We start from the raw sequence: 18,377 nt of genomic DNA on the forward strand, positions 1-18,377 counted from the left end.
TGGCAGAGAAGGAAGGCAGAGAGATTCAAAACATGAGAGGGATTTGAAAAGGAGGTTCTCCAATCATGAGATGGAGGGGACTGTGGTACAAGGACCCAAAAGTGGCCCATAGGAACTTAGAGAGGTCAACAGTCAGCAAGAATGGAGGGACTTCAGTCCTATAACACAAAGAACTGAATCCTGCTAATAACAAGGTTGAGCTTAGAAAAGGACCCTGTGCTCCAGATGAGAATGTAGCCAGCTGACAACTTGATTTTAGCCTCAGCAGAGAAGCCACTCTTACCATGCTAGACTTCTGATTGATGGGATTAAAAGCTTAAACTGGGTGTTTAAACAACCATAATTTGCTATGCAGCAAAAGAAAACCAGTATAGCCAGGAATTCCTAAAACCAGCAGTTGCACTGGTCCAAAGAGAAGCCTCACGGCTGTCCCTCCAGAGGCCATGGCTTGAAAAAGCATCTGAAAGCAGCTGGGAGACTGTACGAGGAGCATGCACATGTGTGAGGGGCAGAATTTGCACCATCCACTTTATTTGGAAATTCTTTTTTTTTTTTTTTCTTTCCCCAATTGTTTCCTTTCCTTCCTTCCACACTACATGGCTTGTGGGATCTTAGTTCCTCAACCAGGAATTGAACCCAGGCCTATGGCAGTGAAAGCATGGAATCCTAACCACTGGACTGCCATGGAATTCTCTTGGTTTGGAAATTCTGAACCAATAAATTGAAGTAGAAAACTAAGGCCTTAATCTCCAAAATATACAAACAGATAATACAGCTCAACAACAACAAAACAACCCAATAGAAAAATGGGCGGAAGAACTTAATAAACATTTCTCCAAAGAAGACACAGAGATGGCTAGTAGGCAAATGAAAAGATACTCAACATCACTGATTATTAGAAAAATGCAAATCAAACTACAGTGAAGTACCACCTCATACCAGTCAGAATGGCGATCAATAAAAAGTCTAAATACAGCAAATGCTGGAAAAGGTGTGGAGAAAACGGAGCTCTCCCACACTCTTGGTGGTAATGTAAGTCAGTGTAGCCACTATGGAGAAACAGGTTCCTTAGAAAACTAAAAACAGAATTACCATATGATCCAGCAATCCCACTCCTGGGCATATACCTGGACAAAACTGTAATTCAAAAAGACACATGCCCCTCATGTTCATAGCAGCTTTCTTCACAATATCCAAAATACGGAGACAACCTAAATGTCCATCCACAGATGAATGGACAAAGAAGGCACAGTTCGTGTATACAATGGAATACTATTCGGCCATGAAAAAGAATGGGATAATGCCATTTGCAGCCACACTGATACAACTAGAGATTGTCATACTAAGTGAAGTCAGAAGGACAAACCCCATATGATATCACTTATATGTGGGATCTGAAATGGGACACAAGTGGACCTATCTATGAGTCAGAAGCAGAGTCACAGATGTCGAGGACAGACCTGGGGCTGCCTGGGTCGGGGTAGGGGAGGGGAGGACTGGTAGTCTGGGGCTAGCAGATGTGAGCTATCATATACAGACCCGGTCAGCAACAAGGTCCTGCTGTACAGCACAGAGTTTATCACAGGATGTATTCAACATTCTTTGATGACATTGTGATATGGTTTATCACAGGGTATTTTCAATACCCTGTGATAAACCACAACAGGAAAGAATATTCAAAAAAGAAACTCCATAAAGTAGAATCTAGTCTGAAAGTATAAAAATTATAGGACTCCAGTACAGGGGTCACAAACTCATTCTATAAAGGACCAGATGGTAACTATTTTAGGCTTTGGGGACCGAAGACTTGTAGCACAAAAGCAGCCTGAGATGCTATGTGAATGAAGGAGCCTGGCTGTGTGCCAAGAAAACTGTTTAGAAAAATGGGCAGGGAGCTCGATTTGGGCCCTGGGCTGAAGTTTGCCTACTCCTGCTCTAGCAGAGGAAAATGTGAGTGACCCTGAGGAACATGGGCCTGCCTCCCCACCCACCACCGCAGCCGAAGTGCTGCTGGAGATGGTGACACACGACGAGCACACGCTGAGGCAGTTATGACCCATACATACAAGGTCCACTTGACACTTCCATTTGGAAATCCAGTATGAACTGTGAAGAGCAAATACACATGAGCAAAAAGGTAAAATATTATCTCTAGCTTCTTCAGACTTCCTCTGTATTTGATTGTTTCCCCTTTATCACCTCTAATTTTGTTTTTGTGCTTTCTCCCCATTTTCTTGATTAGACAGGACAAGAAAGAAGAAAAAAAGAAAGTGAAGTCACTCAGTTGTGTCTGACTCTCTGAGGCCCCATGGACTGTAGCCCACCAGGCTCCTCTGTCCATGGGATTTTCCAGGCAAGAGTACTGGAGTGGGTAGCCTTTCCCTTCTCCAGGGGATCTTCCAAACCCAGGAATCAAACCCAGGTCTCCTGCATTGCAGGCAGACACTTTACCATCTGAGCCACCAGGGAAGCCCTTAGACAGGACAGCGTATTGTCTATTTTAATATTTTTCCAGAGAGTGGGCCCATGGATTAATTTTTCTCATATTCTGATGTGAACGACAGTACTTCCAAAGAGGAATCCACAAACACACTGCTCCAGAATTCACAGAGGTGGATGGATGGGGTTAGCCTGTGCGGGATGTGCTGGTTCCGGGAGGCGGAGGAGCAAGTGGAAAGGAGGAGAGGCCCCAGAGGTCAGAGGCTGCCTGCCCTCAGGCCCAGCTCTGCTGCCGTCCAGCTTTGCGCCTCCCAGGCTTGGCCTCAGGTTTCTTACCTCAAAGAGGGACTTTCGTGCTAACGCTCCTGTTATAGGATGGCTGTAAGGAATAAATGGGTTAATGCACATAATAACTGATGACATGCTTGACACCTAGCCAGTGCTCAACAAATGTTGAAAATTTTAGTTTCAGGGACAGTTTGTGGCTTTGGGCCTCCCTCATCCATGCTCGGAGAAGGCGACGACACCCCACTCCAGTACTCTTGCCTGGAAAATCCCATGGATGGAGGAGCCTGGTGGGCTGCAGTCCATGGGGTCGCTAAGAGTCGGACACGACTGAGCGACTTCACTTTCACTTTTCACTTTTCACTTTCATTTCCTTTGGAGAAGGAAATGGCAACCCACTCCAGTGTTCTTGCCTGGAGAATCCCAGGGACGGGGGAGCCTGGTGGGCTGCCGTCTATGGGGTTGCACAGAGTCAGACACGACTGAAGCGACTTAGCAGCAGCAGCAGCAGCATCCATGCTAGGCTAACCAGCGGGCCACTGGGAGCAGAGATGAACATGGAGAGTACGAAACACTGCTGTGAAAGCAGACAGAGTCCAGTGGCCTGAAGCACGCACATAAATGGCTCCATACACCTCAAGAACTTGAGAACAGCTCTGAAATTCACAATGAGAAATGTAGGTTTCTGGAAATGATTCAAGTACATCCCAAGTGAGCTGTTGTGGAAAGGAGAGAAGCAAACACTTGGGAGATGTGTCTATCGAATCCAGGCAACCTAAAGTCTGAAAACAAGTAAGGTCTAAAAACCTAGGTCTGAAAACAAGTAAGCTTCATTTATCTGCAAGATTTTCTCTGCTGAAGATCTATGCAGCTATCAGATAGAAGTGAGAATTGGGCTGGGGGTTGGTGCTGCCTTTCAGGGAAGTCAGCTGGCCCCAGCCTTTGAAACTAGACAGAAGTCTAATGAGCTGGGGTCCCTGCTCCACTCTTTCACTGGGGGTCTGTCCACTGCCAAACCAGCAGATGGATTTCTAAAGTAGTTCTCAGTTTTTTTCTTGGTAGAAGAAAATGTTACTATTGTATATGAAAAATGTTACATCACTTTAGTCTTTGTTGACTCAAGGGAGAATATATTAGAGATTAAATGTTCGAACTAAGTATCTATTTTGGTTACTTTGATAATCTGATGACAGCAAATGTGGAGATGATGTGGCATTTATATTGTTGATTCTAAAAGCATCATGGAGATGTATGTCCATGTCTAAAAATTAACAAGTCTACTCAAGAATGGAGTACTGTTGATATTTTAGTTTCTGTTTAACTGGAAATTAACCAGAGACTGTAACTGAGCCATTCTTGAAGAGGAGAGGTTTTTCTGAGTCTTAGCCTTTTTCCCGGAGGTGAACCCTCACTCTAAGGACGAGCACATGTAAAGGGCATGGGAAGGAGGCAGGACCAGATGGATAAGAACTGAGTTTCTGACCCAGGCTTTTGCAGAAGTGGTGCCAGGTTCAGAAAAAGGAGGAGGTCAAAAGGGATGGGAAGTGTTCCCCTCCCTTCCTGGGTAAGGAGCTGGTCTTCCAGACACAGGTGGACATAGCTGTGCTTTCTTGCTTTCCAGCCCCTCATAAAGTCCTCCCAGCTTTTAGTGCCCCTTTCCCTGGCAGTCACATGCTGACCCATCTCCCCCCACAAAACTGCCCCATCTGGGCTGGTCCCCAGACCTGAGTGACGCTTGTCCCTTCCCTTGTGTAGCTGACCTCACAGGGCTCTGGGAGAAAGGAAGCCGACTGGCCTAAGTCATACTGGTGCACAAAAGGCTCACAAGCTCTAAGTCAGGGAGGCCCAGTCACATTTTCCAAAGAGAACGCTTGTTAGCATCTTTGGATCTCTGGAAGAGGGACTGGAAGCTAGGGAGGAAGGAAGGGGCTGGGGGGAAGGAAGGAATTTATTACTCAAACCCAGGCCACAATAGCTACTGAAGCGGAAGAAAGCTGGGCTTTGCGGTGAGGCGTCAGAGAGCGGCCCTGCCTGAGGATCTGCCCTCGGGGGCCAGCTCCTAAAACTGCTGCTTCTCTTCCCCTATTTCAGAGTCCTTGGCTCCTCAACAGGTCCATGTTTCTCCTAATTCTGTTCCTGGGAGTGTCTAGTCAGCAGAGGCAGGGCCAGGGAGCGGGTTCTCTGACACCTGTTGTCATGTACAAGTTGACGACAAGTCAGGCATCCTGTCAGGATGCTGCATGTGAGAATAGTCCAGGACTCGGGAATAGTGGAAAGTCCAGGGCACACACTGTGGGCACCTTCCCTGTCTGTAAATTTGACACTATTTTTATTTTTACCCAGGATATAGGAGAGCGCCTTTACTGCAAAACCCTGACTTATTTTCCCCCGTCCCCCAAATTAGCATTCTAAACCATGTACCCCATGATTAGTCTCTGAGGAGAGAGAAAATTTGCCCTACTACCCCTAAGGACTGACTCCCTGAGAGGCAGAGCTGGTTCTCCCAGGAGCGGGCATCCCCTCAGAGGTCCTCCTGGCCCAAGTGACAGTGGAGTTGCCAGAAGGACAGAAGATCACAGCCCCTGGGGTGGGATGCCACTTCCTGGCACAGGCCTTGTGCCTGATGCAGGGTGCGGGTTCACAAGGAGTTAGCAGTTTCAGCGTTCACGCACGTGGCTGTTGCTGAGCTTAAAAAGCTCTTCTAGAATCCTCGGCAACCTGATGCTAGGTGGCCTCAGCAAGGGATGAGGTCACTTTCTAAAGCACAGGGCCATGACTTAGCTTTATAAATCTGAGCCCCAGTGGCACAGGTGTTCCAAGGCCACGAACGTCTCCCATTTTCACTCCCACAGTACGCTGGGGCTGTCTGCAAGTTAGGGTGAGGGGCAAGTGTGGCCCAGAGGGCAGGCTGGCTTAGTGTCTCCCAGAGGCCCCTTCAGACTGTTCCATCTGCGTGTTCATACAGAAGCGTAAAAAACCAGGGCTCCTTTCAAAGAGCAAGAGGTCAGGAGGTTTTTAATTAAAATAAATTTTGGTAGCCCTGGGCTCATTTTCTCGAGGCTGTCCAAAGGCCAGATTTGGAATAGTGAGGACAGCTTTCATTATGAGAGAGGCCTGGGTGGACAATGTGACAATCATCCTTGGTAATAGTCTTGGGAAATAGTACTCTGCACCAACTGCAAAAACTTTAAGGACCCCAGGGAATTTGAAAATGGAAAGTCCCAAATCTTAGCCTGGCGTTAGCCCAGAGGAGCACCAACACCCAGCAGGCAAACAGATTGAACCCATTTAGACCCTGCTGGGAGCTGCCGGGGGCCCTGTGCAGGCAGTTGCCCTGAGACCACCCAGCAGCCTCAGGGTGCGGGGCACAGGGTTTTCTGAGGAGAGATGAAGCTGAAGACAGCTTTCTCCACACCAAAAGATCACCTTCAAGAGGAACATCGTCCCCAGCGTCTGGGAGACACCTCAGACCTGCTGGCGCTGAGCCGCGTGGCCCCTGGAAGTCCACAGCCATCTCAGGGGCGGGCTTGCCTCAGCAGAGCGAGGCGACCAAGGTGGAGGCAGGCTGGTCTCACAGCGCCTGGGGCCCACAGGTCCTGGCAGGGCTCAGTCACCACGGGGATGCTGGCCTCAAAGTCCTCACCATCAGAAGCGGGCCAGGACCGTCCTCCTCCAGCACTGCTTGGGGCCACCCAGGGATCCAGCAGTCTCAGGCCTGTTGCCCAAGTGGCTTGTCTTGGTAAAGTATATGTGATTTCCATAAGCTGCCCTAATAATATGTTTCAAAGTCAAGTCAGAGTGTTAGTAACTTAGGCTTTCCCAAGAAGTTGTGGACATAACTTATCAGTTCAGTTCAGTCAGTTCAGTCGCTCAGTCGTGTCCGACTCTTTGCGACCCCATGAATCGCAGCACGCCAGGCCTCCCTGTCCATCACCAACTCCCAGAGTTCACTCAGACTCACGTCCATCGAGTCAGTGATGCCATCCAGCCATCTCATCCTCTGTCGTCCCCTTCTCCTCCTGCCCCCAATCTCTCCCAGCATCAGAGTCTTTTCCAATGAGTCATCTCTTCACGTGAGGTGGCCAAAGTACTGGAGTTTCAGCCTCAGCATCAGTCCTTCCAAAGAAATCCCAGGGCTAGCACTAAGTGAAACACTAGCGCCTCATAGAAGTGGTTACCAGAGTGTTTCATCCTCCCGAGGAAGGGATAAAGCTGCGGGCTTTGTTCTTAGGCACACAGATGAAATGCAGTTTGCAAGCAAAGCTCGATGAGGTTTCAGTTCTGCCACAGGTTGTACCTCGGTGAAGAGAGACCGAGCAGACTCAGGGTGCAAAAGGCCACCCCTTCTACTTCTCTGCCGGCCTCAAGAGCTGCCACCCCTGCAGCCTGCGCTTGCCCCACTTTTGGGCTCCCAGGCTTCCTGGAGCCCTGAGGACAGAGCACCCACGAAGCCATGCCCTGTCTGGCCTGGAGTATGCTCAGGTGGGCAGCGCCTGGCCTCTGTATAGGCCCTGGTCCTCTAGACGGGCTGTGCTCTAGGCTGCTTTCCAGAGGTTTCTAAGAGGGGGTCCTACTAGCCCCTTTTCTTCTCTGGCCTCACCCACTACTCTCTCTGCCCTTTCCCTTCCCCACCCGGCCTGCGGGGCACAGAGCAGGCTGGATGCTGACGCCTGCTTGGGGCGCTCAGGTGCCAGGTTCAGGCAGGCTGGGCGTTTTGCACTGAGAAGTGGGCCCTGGGTAGGAGCTGAGGCAGGGTCTCTGAGAGCACACAGGGCTTGGGGGGTGGGCAGTGGGAAGACTGAGGAGGAAGGGATAGTTGAGGGGTGGCCAGCAGCGGTCAGGGGCCTCAGGTTGGAGGTGGGAGACAGAGGCAGCAGGCCCCGCCAAGCATGGCCATGGGCAGGGGAAGATAACCTATGATTAGGGAGTGGGCCTCAGGTTGGGCAGGGCCTGGCACAGGGAATTCTGAGAACCAGGCCACAGGAGGAGGAGTTGAGCAAAGGGGTGACTGTGGAGGGGAAAAGCCAGGGGACTTCACGGAGATGCAGAAAACCCCTTTAGATACCCACATATTTCCTGACTACTGTATACGATGAGGGGAGACGTCAGGATGAGAGAGGGCTGGGGAGACACGCCGTGAGTCTGTCCACAGAGCTGAGAACTGGGGATCCCGCCCCCTCCTGAAGGTGGGCAGGGGCATAGCCCATCCTCTCCTGTTGTCTCTGAAACCAACAGAGCTCCCAGGCCCAGGCCCCACATGGGGCCACTTCCAAACAAGGCCACCCGAGTTTAGCGGGCTCTGCCTCTCAAAGGTTTACACTAAAATGTACTTGGCTTCAGCCCATTTCATTTTAATATGCTTTAGGAGAAGAGTTATAAACACAAGGCCAATGCCCTGACACTCAGCAGGGCTGGGAGAACTGTTAATACCAAGTTTGTCTATGGCTGCTCTGGGAAGCTGGCCAGGCTCAGGTTAGTGACATTTCGCTAGCCTGAATTGGGCACCCTTATGCAATGACAATCCTCCGTGACTTCTCAGGCAGTTTTGTCTGCATAAGGAATGCAGGAAGGCACAGGGCAAAGGGTTCGTTTGAGTGTGGAGCCAGAAACACACTGGCTCCTTGGCCCGTGACGTTTTGTTTATCGGAGGGCGATGCCTTCAATGGGCATTCAGCAAGCAGGCTGTGGAGAATCCCCTAATGAGAAATTTCCCCCCATTAACAATTCTTTTAAAAACAAACACACAAACTGTACTCGGCACAGACAAGTTTCCGCATAGGAGAGTAGAGCTGAGGTCCTCGGTGCTCAGTGGAAAGTATGGATTTGCTCCCAGGGCATCCGACTGGGACTTCCGAACCACAAGTGACCAGAGTCCGGGCCAGAGAGGCCTGCCTGGGTGAGAGCTGGGTAGGGAGGCCGGGCCCTCGCTTAGCTGTCAAAGATCACTTCCAAATTCTCTCCTTTCCTTTCCCCTTGCTGGAGGTAGCAGAGGCCTGCAGAGCCTCAGCCCCGGATGGGTTCCTCGTCACTGTGTCAGCTGTGTGTTAGGAGACAGCAGAGAAATGAAAACCAGGCGCCCTGAACGGCGGTGGGGAGGCACCTAGCCACTGCCGCTGTGGCTCCTGGATGGAAGGGGGACCCACTCCCTCCTGCTTTATTGGGGCATGCCGAGTCCACACGTGCTAACACGGCCGCCCTCTCTGGGCGCAGGCTGAGCTTAGGCACGTGTGGGTAAGGCTGGGACAAACGAGCTGAGCAGCAGCCCGCCAGCTCGTTGTCCCCAGTCTCCCCCGTGTTCTCCATCAAGGAAACACAGGGTCCCCTGGCAGCATACTCAAGCCTCTTAACACAGTAGGAATGAGCTGCGTATCTCTCTGCTTTGGTTCTTCTGACGCACCCATTTCGGGTTTGAGGGCTGAGGCCTTGGGGGCGAGGGCTGGGCTTTTCTCTGCCCCTGTTCCAGGTCGTCCTGCTGCTGCGGCTCAGCATCTGTTCTGATCCGAAAGCTTCTCTGCCCTGCCTCCTCCTTGCTCTCAAGTAAACGCTTCCTGCCAGTGTCAAGTGATAGACATTTCACGTGTCCTCTGACCAGTGGAAGCCGAGTCTGAGAAGGGAGCCTCCTCGGACGGCCTGGGGCTTTGTCCTTCTTGGGTAAAGCGGTGAGTAGAGAGAGTATGGACGGGGCTGGCGGTGTGGAGAGCTGGCTAGGTTACCTCCTTTGTGAAATGGGAGGTTGTGTCCTGCCTCCAAGGCTTGTTAGGATGAGACGGGCATGTTGGTGACAGCGCCAGCGCCCGCATCCGGTGACACTTGCTACCGCCGCCGCCGCCGTCGTTAATATGATGCTGCTGAGATTCCCCGCTGGCTCCAGGCTCCTGGGGGCTGCGTGGGCCAGTGTTTCAAGCAGCCATTCCTCCAGGCCTCAGGCAGAAGCGCCCCCCTTCCTAACCTGCAAAGCCAACTGCAACTGTCCAGCTCCCTGCTCCTGGGCAAGTTTGCTTCTCGTCCTTCCCTACTCACCCTCCTCCGGTATCTCAGACACTGACAGGCAAGTCAGCTTCCTGGTGCAGGTCGCCACGTGGTCTGAGCTACCGGAGAAGCAGGGCTGAGACCTGTGTGGGCTCCTAGGCGGGCCTCCTTGGGCTGCCTTTGCTCTTCTCACGTCCTCTCCCTCCCCAGAGCCACACACTCTTTGGCAGGTGTAAGTGGGGGCGGGGGGAAGGAGGGAAAAGGCATGTGTGGTGCCGGTCCTTGTTATACTGCAGGTGTAAGTGGGGGCGGGGGGAAGGAGGGAAAAGGCATGTGCAGTGCCGGTCCTCGTTATACCGCAGGGAGGCCGGTCCTCGTTATACCGCAGGGAGGCCGGTCCTCGTTATACCGCAGGGAGGCCGGTCCTCGTTATACCGCAGGGAGGTCAAGAGGCCGGGTTCAAGTCTACCATCCCCTGGCTGTGGCTCTTGGGAAATTACCTAAGCCTCCACGCCTCAGTTTCTCCATCTGAGACCTGGGGACTTGTATCAACCTCACAGAGTCGTGGTAAGTTACCTTTGTTAACTCGGTTAGAACCGTGACACTACAAACTACATGCATACATATTATTACTACCACAATTATGTACTACATACATACTATTGCTAAGTGAGGTCATTTAAATTTTCACAGATCTAATTATCTGTATCTAGTAGGTATTAGTAGCATTCTCAATTTACAGGGGAGGCTAGATCAACGCCATATTTAGACTGGAAAACTTAGAAAAAAAATACATCTCATGCTCCCAGGTCAGAAGTTAGGGATCTAGCCCTCCACACTTGTTTGCCTTCTCCAGAGCCTGAAACATATTTGACTTAGCTGCCATCAACTATGCATTGATTTCACATAAAACTTCAGATTTCTGCCTTCTCTTGAAAAGGCAGACCTGCCGATACGAGCCTGCCTTCCACATGGCAGTGGTGGGCCAGAGCGGAACAGCTGTTGCTCAATGTGGACGGGGGACGGGCTTCTCCAGCTTGCCACAGCCCTCCCCACCCCTACTGCATCTCTCAGATTACAGCCGAGGGTCAGCTGCCAATCCTAAGTGTGCTGCTGCTGGTTTCTAAGGGCTATCCGCTTCACTCGGGTTGCTTGCCTGGTCCCCATGGACATGTGGGTTTGGGACTCCTGCTAATCTAGGGGTTTCCATCCTGTTGGCGTTTTAAGTATCCTATTAATACTTGTGGCATGGGAGGTTCTCTTACCTGTTAAAGGAATGTTAGCCACCAACAGGTTGGAGAAAATGTTGGCTTTCTGCAGGTTTGGAAGTTGGTTGAGGTGTGGAGTGCTCTAGGGAGCTAGAATGAGAAAGGGCGTCTGCCTTCCCTATCCTCCGGCTCTGAAAAGGTGCACAAAGCTCCAGGAGACCAGAATGAGGGACCATTAAGGGGGATGGACAGACAGACCCCCTTCCCCAGCTCCTCCCAGAACAGGAGCCCCTGCCTGTCCCAAGGACCTCTGCAGACCAGTCTGCTCCCAAGGCGCCCCCTTCGTCTCGCCCCCAACCAGCTTTCTCATGTGAGCCCAGCGCCTGCTCCCAGAACCTCAGCCTCAAGCCTTCCAAATGTTGACTTCCAGCTTGATGCCACACTGGACCTTATTTTCCAATAATGGATAGGTATTTTTATCTGACATCTTGGAATACACCTCAGGTCTTCTTTATGAATCATACTCTATTTCTGAATATTCTGGCCAACAGCAAGAAAAAGTCATTAGGATGGCATGTTCTCCATGAATAGAGGCATACTGTATGCTCGGAGCTGGGATGAAAGACTAAAAAACTCCCAGGCTCACTGTTCTACCTATTATGTGGGGCTAAGAAAAACTATATGACTCATAAGTGGCAACTTCCTTTTGGAATCCTGAAGACGTGTAAGTTTATCCTGATTGAAAGCTCAGCCCTGGGAGAGTCTGAAGGCTGGCGTTTCAACAGGCCAGATCTGTTGCCACAGTAGCTCCACAACAATCTTTAAAAATAGATCACCTTTGAAAGCCCAGGAGGCTTCCCTGTAAGCCCAGCATGAACTCTCTGGGGCTCTGATAGCTACATTTGGGTTTGCTGTGTTTGAGAATACAAGTCTAGAAGAAGGCTGAAAAGGGCTAGAAACCAAAGGGCTCTGCTGGACCTAACCGAGAAGGCTCTCTAAGGCGACTATCATAGCTCCCTCTGCCTGTTCACCCATGCCAAAGGCAGAGAGCCCACGACCCCGAGGGTGCAAGGGCCAGGCAGGGAGCTGGCCACTCTACCCCCATGGAAGGCTCGCTCTTGCTCTCACCGTGGTGCTCAGGCCTCCCGGAAGCTATGGCGGCACAGGCGACGGAGTGTGCAGACGTGGCTGCCTCCTCTCGAGAGGGGCTTCCTCTCAGGACGATGAGATGCGCCTGTCATCACGAAAAGAAGAAACATGTTTGCTTACATGCTTGGCAGCGGCGGCAGGGAACAAACTGTTCTTGCAGTGATAAGCAGAAAGCCAAGGAAACTTCCAGCAACCTAAACAATATAATTTATGTGGAAGCACAATCAACTCTGGGGAGAGTTATGTTTTAAAAGCATCATGCGGTGGAGAGAGAATGTACCAGGCCCTGGACGCTGAGTCCAGATGGCTTGATGCTGTGGCCAGGACTTATTTCTAAGTAAATCATTTAAAAGTCTATTTTCCCATGAGTGCATTATTGGTAGAAGGAGGAGGAGGGTTTCCAGAAGGAAGGAGATGAATTAAAAAGTGCCAGTGCTGCAGAAGTGGGCAAGCACAGCCCCCTACCCACTGGCCAGTCCAGAGAGGGGGACTTAACCCCAGTGTCAGCAACCTCACCCACTGAAACCCTGACCCCATCCCCATGCTTGGTCTGCCAAGCCCATTTGACTACATCCTCAGCAAACCGGCCCATGGGAATTGCCCAAGCACAGTAAACAGCTCAGTTCCTTGAAAACGAAGCCCATTTAAAAATTCTCGAATAGAAAAGAACCACTTGATGATATGATGGGGCTGTCAGGTGGCGTGAGTGGTAAAGAACTCGCCTGCCAATGCAGGAGACATAAGAGACGTGGGTTCAACCCCTGGGTTGGGAAGATCCTCTGGAGGAGGGCATGGCAGCCCACTCCAGTATTCCTGCCTGGAGAATCCCATGGACCGAGGAACCTGGAGGGCTACAGTCCATGGGGTTGCAAAGAATCGGACACGACTGAAGTGACTTAGCACACTCGCACACATGATATTATGAGCATAAAGTAATAAAATCCTTTCAAATAAAATGCAAAATGCATCCCTTCAAATAAAAAAGACATTAAGCAAACAAACAGGCATGAATAATCACATGAATCAGTCCTAGCTCCTGGAAGCTGGAGGAATCAGGGTGCTCAGGGCAGCGTGTACCAGGCAGGAGGGATGTCCGCGTTCATGACAGGGTGGAGACAGAGAATGTGAAGGCCGAGCGTCAAGGCCTGAGTCTCATCTCCAGGCTTTATTAGCTGTGAAATACCCTGGGCAAATTACCCCCTCAGCAACCTCAATTTTTTCATCTACAAAATGAGGATAACACAAATTGTCAAAAATATTCAAATTGATATCACAAATGAAAGAGCATTAAAGTACAACCTAAATCTTAGATTACATAAAGCCACAGCACTAGAATCTTCTAGTGCAGAGACAGCAGTGAGAAAGCAAAGCCAGAGAGACTTGCTCCTCTGACTACCAGCTAAATGCATTTCTGAGATGATAATCAGGGTAGACTCTAGACTGTCATCTCATTTGTCATATGTTAAACCTACTGAGTTACTAGATCTAGACTTCTTATGACGAGGCGACTCCAAATCAAGATTCTCAGTAATAACTTTTATTGCTGTGTTAGGAGAATCAGCATTTCATATTTGTAAATACTAACAATAGCTTTTGTTTTAAAATGACTTCTTAAATTACAGGATATAAATAAACTGAAAGTGTGATTTTGGCAAACCATAATTAGTCATTATCTTCAAGTTGGCCTGAAGTTCTGACTGGAAATGCTTTTCAAACTGGAGCTACAGGGACAGAGTGAGGAATCAAATGTTCAGTGCTCAGGAAATAAAAAAAAAATAAACAAGAGAAAAAGCTTGCCCTGCCCGCAATGCAAATATTAATAGATCATGTTTACTTTGTCTTTTCCCCGTGTTTATGATCTCTATGATCCTGAGGGTGAGGAGAGCACCTTCTGATGCCAGAAGAGATTTAACTCTTATTGTCACAAAGACCTTTTACACACAATATTTTAGATTGACCAAAGCTCAAATTCGAATTAAAAAAGATTTCATCTTTTGTTTCTACTTGGTATTATAATTCAAGTCAATGCAAAAGATGTGAGTCTATCAAAATTACTTTCAAATGAATAATTAACATGTTCTAAGAGCTAAGTTGCTTTTTGTCTTGGAAATAGGATGCAAAGTTTTCCATGAGTAAAAATATTCACAGTATTAAGAAAGAGGATCCTGAAATCGTAACAGGGTCTGAATGTATCACAAAATCTTCATAACTTCAATGTTTTTCTGTATAAGACGCTAACATAAGTGAACATCTAGTATTCATTATTTACTTTGGAAACTCAGTGTCTGATCTAATTTGTTATTTGATGTTCATGAAGCTTCTAAAAGCCATATGCTGGATTAGGGGGTGAGGGAAGTGGAGAAGGGAACCCATGATGTTTAAAATGTGCCACATTAGTATCTCATTTATTCAGAACAATTCAGCTTAATTCAGTGCTATTCAGTTCAATTTATCTTAATTATAAAATGCTTTTTGCATGCCACATATTACTCAAACACTAGGAATTCACACAAAAATTAGATAGAGCTTTTGGTTTTAAGTGCACTTACAGATGAACAACAAAAATGTGGGCCAGTTTGATTTGACCTAAACTCAGACACTGCCCCTCACCAGGGTTCTGGCTCACTACCTTCCTCTCCACCCTTCCTCCCGTCATCATTTTCAAGGATCTCCATAAGACTGGTCTGCAGCTATTGGGCAAGAAAGGGATAGTTCAGTTTAACAGACGAATAAAGGAAAGAAGTCAATAGAATGACCCTTTGCACGGAGGAAACCTAAGGAAGAGACTAGAGGACCCCAAACAGGCTGTTTTACCATCAGAGAGAAAGCACGGGAGGGAGCGTCTGCTGGGACTGGAATGATGAGTTATTGGGGAGGGAGCTGTGGCCATCGGTAGAGGGATGAAGCTCACTGCACTGTGCTCTCTTCTTCCAAGGTCAAGGCTGCGTGACCCCCAGGCAGAGGGCAAGGCGGCCCATAGACTCGGTGCTTAGTGGGCACAGAGAAGGGTTCAAGGTGGAGCTGACAGAGCAAACTAAAACACCCAGTGAATGACCCAGCTAACACCTCGGCCTCTGGGGCTTTGACAGGCTCATTCTCCTCCCCATCCTCGGCCACCCAGTCCCCCATGATCTGCGCTACCTCTGGATCCCACAGTTCACAGAACCTGTTTGACTGTTGGGGCATCCTGACTTTATCACATCTATGCGGCTTCTCATCTTCTGTCCACTCTCCACATCTCACTATCCACCCACTGTCCCTTCCCTTCTGGTCTAGCTTAGAGGGCACCGTCCATCAGTGTCTATATGGAAAATGCCCTCAACTCCACTGAAGAAATATTTTGAGATGGTGACGAATGGGGAACCCATCTAAATACCCATCAGCAGGGGAATGAATGTTATGTGGTTTATTCATACAATGATTGAACTCTATCTATGTGGTTATAACATGGTTATATTTCAAAAACACATCATTGAGTAGAAAAGCAACTTACAAAAGGATTCAAACATCATGATGCCGCTGCTTTTCAAGTTTCTGATTTTAAAGCAAAAGAATGCCTTTTAGTCCAGACAGAATCGTCCATGGTTTTGTAATATACAAGGCAGGTAAGAGTGGAGCTGTTCTCACTGAAGCAGGTGGAGAGGGTCTGCAAGCCCACCCAGTTGCTTCCATCCAGCCGCCCCCAAAAACCCTCCTTGGAGCATGAATGTTGGGGTGACACAGTTTGATAAGCACAGTACCACACCAGGCAGGAGGCCTCCTGAGGGAGCGAGCACAGAGGAAGTTGACAGAGCTTGTGATTAGATCACCCAATCTTTCCAAACTAAGCCACTGTTCATAATTCTGGAGCAACACTTTGTTTGCTAAGATAATATAAGTACCCCTGTTAAATACATCTGGAGCATGTTAGGACAAATGTTAGAGTGAACAGAGTTACAGGACTCCTGCTTGCCACTCTGGCTTTATACAGACTGCCAGGTACTGGCCCTGCTGGGGATTTGTGGCTTGACTATGCTCTGTCTTTCTCGTATTTTATTAAGCACCCCGGGGCTTGCACCTCTCCTCCTATCCTTTGATGTTTTTGATCTCTTATGGTTATGTGTTTATCAACTGTTATCTTGAGGCTGAGGAGGAATATTTAATATTCTTAAATCTTTTCAGCTTCTAGCATGTCGTCCTGGGTTAAAAACAAAAACATCTTTAATGTCCCATATGGAGCAAGGTCATTAATTGAAAAAACTCATTCACGAGACCAATCGCCTCAAGCCCTGGCAAGGTACAGAGCAGCTGTTGCACTGCGGTCCTCCTGCGTGTTTCTGGGGAAACCACTGGTTCCTCAGCGCCAATCAGCTGTCAATAGACACAGCCAGAGCCAGGGCTGGCAGACTCTTATCTAACTGGCCCTGTCCCCGCGGATTTGGAAAATGTGTGATAGTTTTTGAAGAGAAAACTTGATGACTAGTAAAAAGGATGTTTCTGTTTATGCAGGCAGACCCCATCATACGAATATTCAATTTAAAACACCGGGTTCATTCTGAATGTGGAACTCCAATTCTTGTGGAGGAGGGAGAGAGATTTCTTCTTTTCTCCTTTTGATAATAATTCAGGGAATCCATGACTCAGAGGGAAATCTCTCCCACAGCAAAGTGAAGAGCACTCGAGTAGCTCAAAGTATGTTTGTGGACTTAAACTGGATCTCTTTACCCTGGAGATGAGAACTCCCACGGAGAGGAAAACAGTAATTGCCAGGATCTCTCAGTGCAGCTGAGGGCTGGGACAGGGAGGGCCTGAGGGAGCTAATACCGAGGTACACTGGCTCCACTTAATCTCAAAATGACCAGTGAGAGTGATGCTGACCGCCTAATTTAAGGATGGGAAAATGAAGTCTTGAGGAGAATAAACAACTGTCTGAAGGTCACAGAGTTGGCTGATGACAGAACAGGGGTTCAAACTAAGGCCTGGGATTTCAAATTGCACGTTTTGCTCATCTAACACCTGGTCATCAAAAGGGCAGAAGTCACAGAAAGGTAATTTTCAAGTCAACATAATGAAGAACTACGAAGAGCCAGAGAAGAGTTGCTAAGGAAGAGTAGACTCAGCCCAGAACTGAATAGACTGACTGGCGGGAGGGTGAACTGCCAGATACGGAATTCTGAGCGGTAATTGAAGAGGGACACCTGGCGGGGTCAGGCAGTGGACAGTGGACGGAGCAGACGTTGCAGGGCCTTCTATCAAGTGTCTCCGTTTATGTTTTGATTCAGGTTTGCACCTTAATTCAGCAGAAGCTCAAGTCCGCTTGTCACCATGAAGTGTGAGCTTGCTGCTGCTTTTGTAACTGACCAGCTGTGAAAGTGCATAGCTTTCTCTCTCTGCTCTGCCAGAGCTGGCCATCCCCTGCTTCATCCGTATCCTTGTGCAAGACAGGGTCATGTCGCAGTCCAAGGGTGCCACTTCCTTTCCTCTCCCGTCTCTGCCCAGTAGGGAGGTCTTCCATGGCCACACACACCACAGGGTATGTATGGAGGCCGCTGGAGGGCTTTGGCTAAAAAAAAGACATGGAGCTGGGAATCCCTGCAGGAAAGTAGATGCAAGGAGTGACCGGGTGCAGAGGGCATTCAAAAACTGATTTCTGAGAGCCCCGGACTGAGCCAGTTTCTTTTAATAGTCAGAGAAAGGCTCTGTGGCAGCTTTCCAGTTGTCAATTTTAGCTCCTCCAAAAGGCTGGGAAGAACAGGCCCTACTCGCTGTAAGAGTTAGCACCAAAATAGACATGTTGGGGCCTTAGTTTTTTTTCTTTTGGTTGTGTGTGTCTTCTTAAAACTTAACTAGATTTTTAAATTATAAGAGTAGTACCTACATATAATTTTTAAGAAATCCTAAGTGGTAGGAAAGACTAAACAATTACAAATTTAAATGTCCTTTCCTTCGTGTCTATAAGCCTCACCCTCCCTTCTCCCCATTTCCAGTCTGATTTTTAATAGCTTACTCACTACCAACAGTTTCCCGGGTATCTTTTCAGAAATTCTGATGTGCACACACACACACACACACACACACGCACACACACACGATCAGAGCCTAGTCCTGCCCCCCTCTCGGCTCAGCTTCCTCTTGGGCCTCCCACTCGGGGCTCTAACCACGGTGGCTCCTCTCCTCATCCTTTGGGGTGTCTCATTATCAGATCCCACATTGGGTCAGGCTGCCGCACGGAGCTCTCGCAGCATCTGGTGCCTCTCCTTGTGGCGCCTTCACGTCGGTATGTTTCCATTCACCTGTGTGATTCTTCACTAAGGCCTGTCTCACTCACTAGGCTGCTTCTTGAGCGCA

General features: G+C 48.9%; 1 protein-coding gene across 22 annotated transcripts in view; it reads right to left on the reverse strand.

Annotated features, from left to right (window-relative positions):
* The window catches only part of TTC23 (tetratricopeptide repeat domain 23), a 159,429-nt gene that overhangs the window by 23,184 nt on the left and 117,868 nt on the right, over positions 1–18,377 (reverse strand). For 17 of the 22 annotated variants that reach the window (XR_015150153.1, XR_015150151.1, XR_015150152.1 and 14 more), the window contains one exon: positions 12,030–12,135. The exons of the other annotated variants lie outside the window; for them this stretch is intronic. Coding sequence is in view for 14 of the 17 variants with exons in the window: in XM_086364815.1 (XP_086220941.1) it covers positions 12,030–12,135 (106 nt within the window). In the remaining 3 variants the exon portion in view is untranslated. The remainder of the gene's footprint in view (positions 1–12,029; positions 12,136–18,377) is intronic. 22 annotated transcript variants of the gene reach the window in all.

This window comes from Bos grunniens, chromosome 21 (genome assembly GCF_055505025.1).
Source record: "Bos grunniens cultivar Pamir isolate PY7600 chromosome 21, Bosgru_T2T1.0, whole genome shotgun sequence".
Taxonomy (NCBI): domain Eukaryota; kingdom Metazoa; phylum Chordata; class Mammalia; order Artiodactyla; family Bovidae; genus Bos; species Bos grunniens.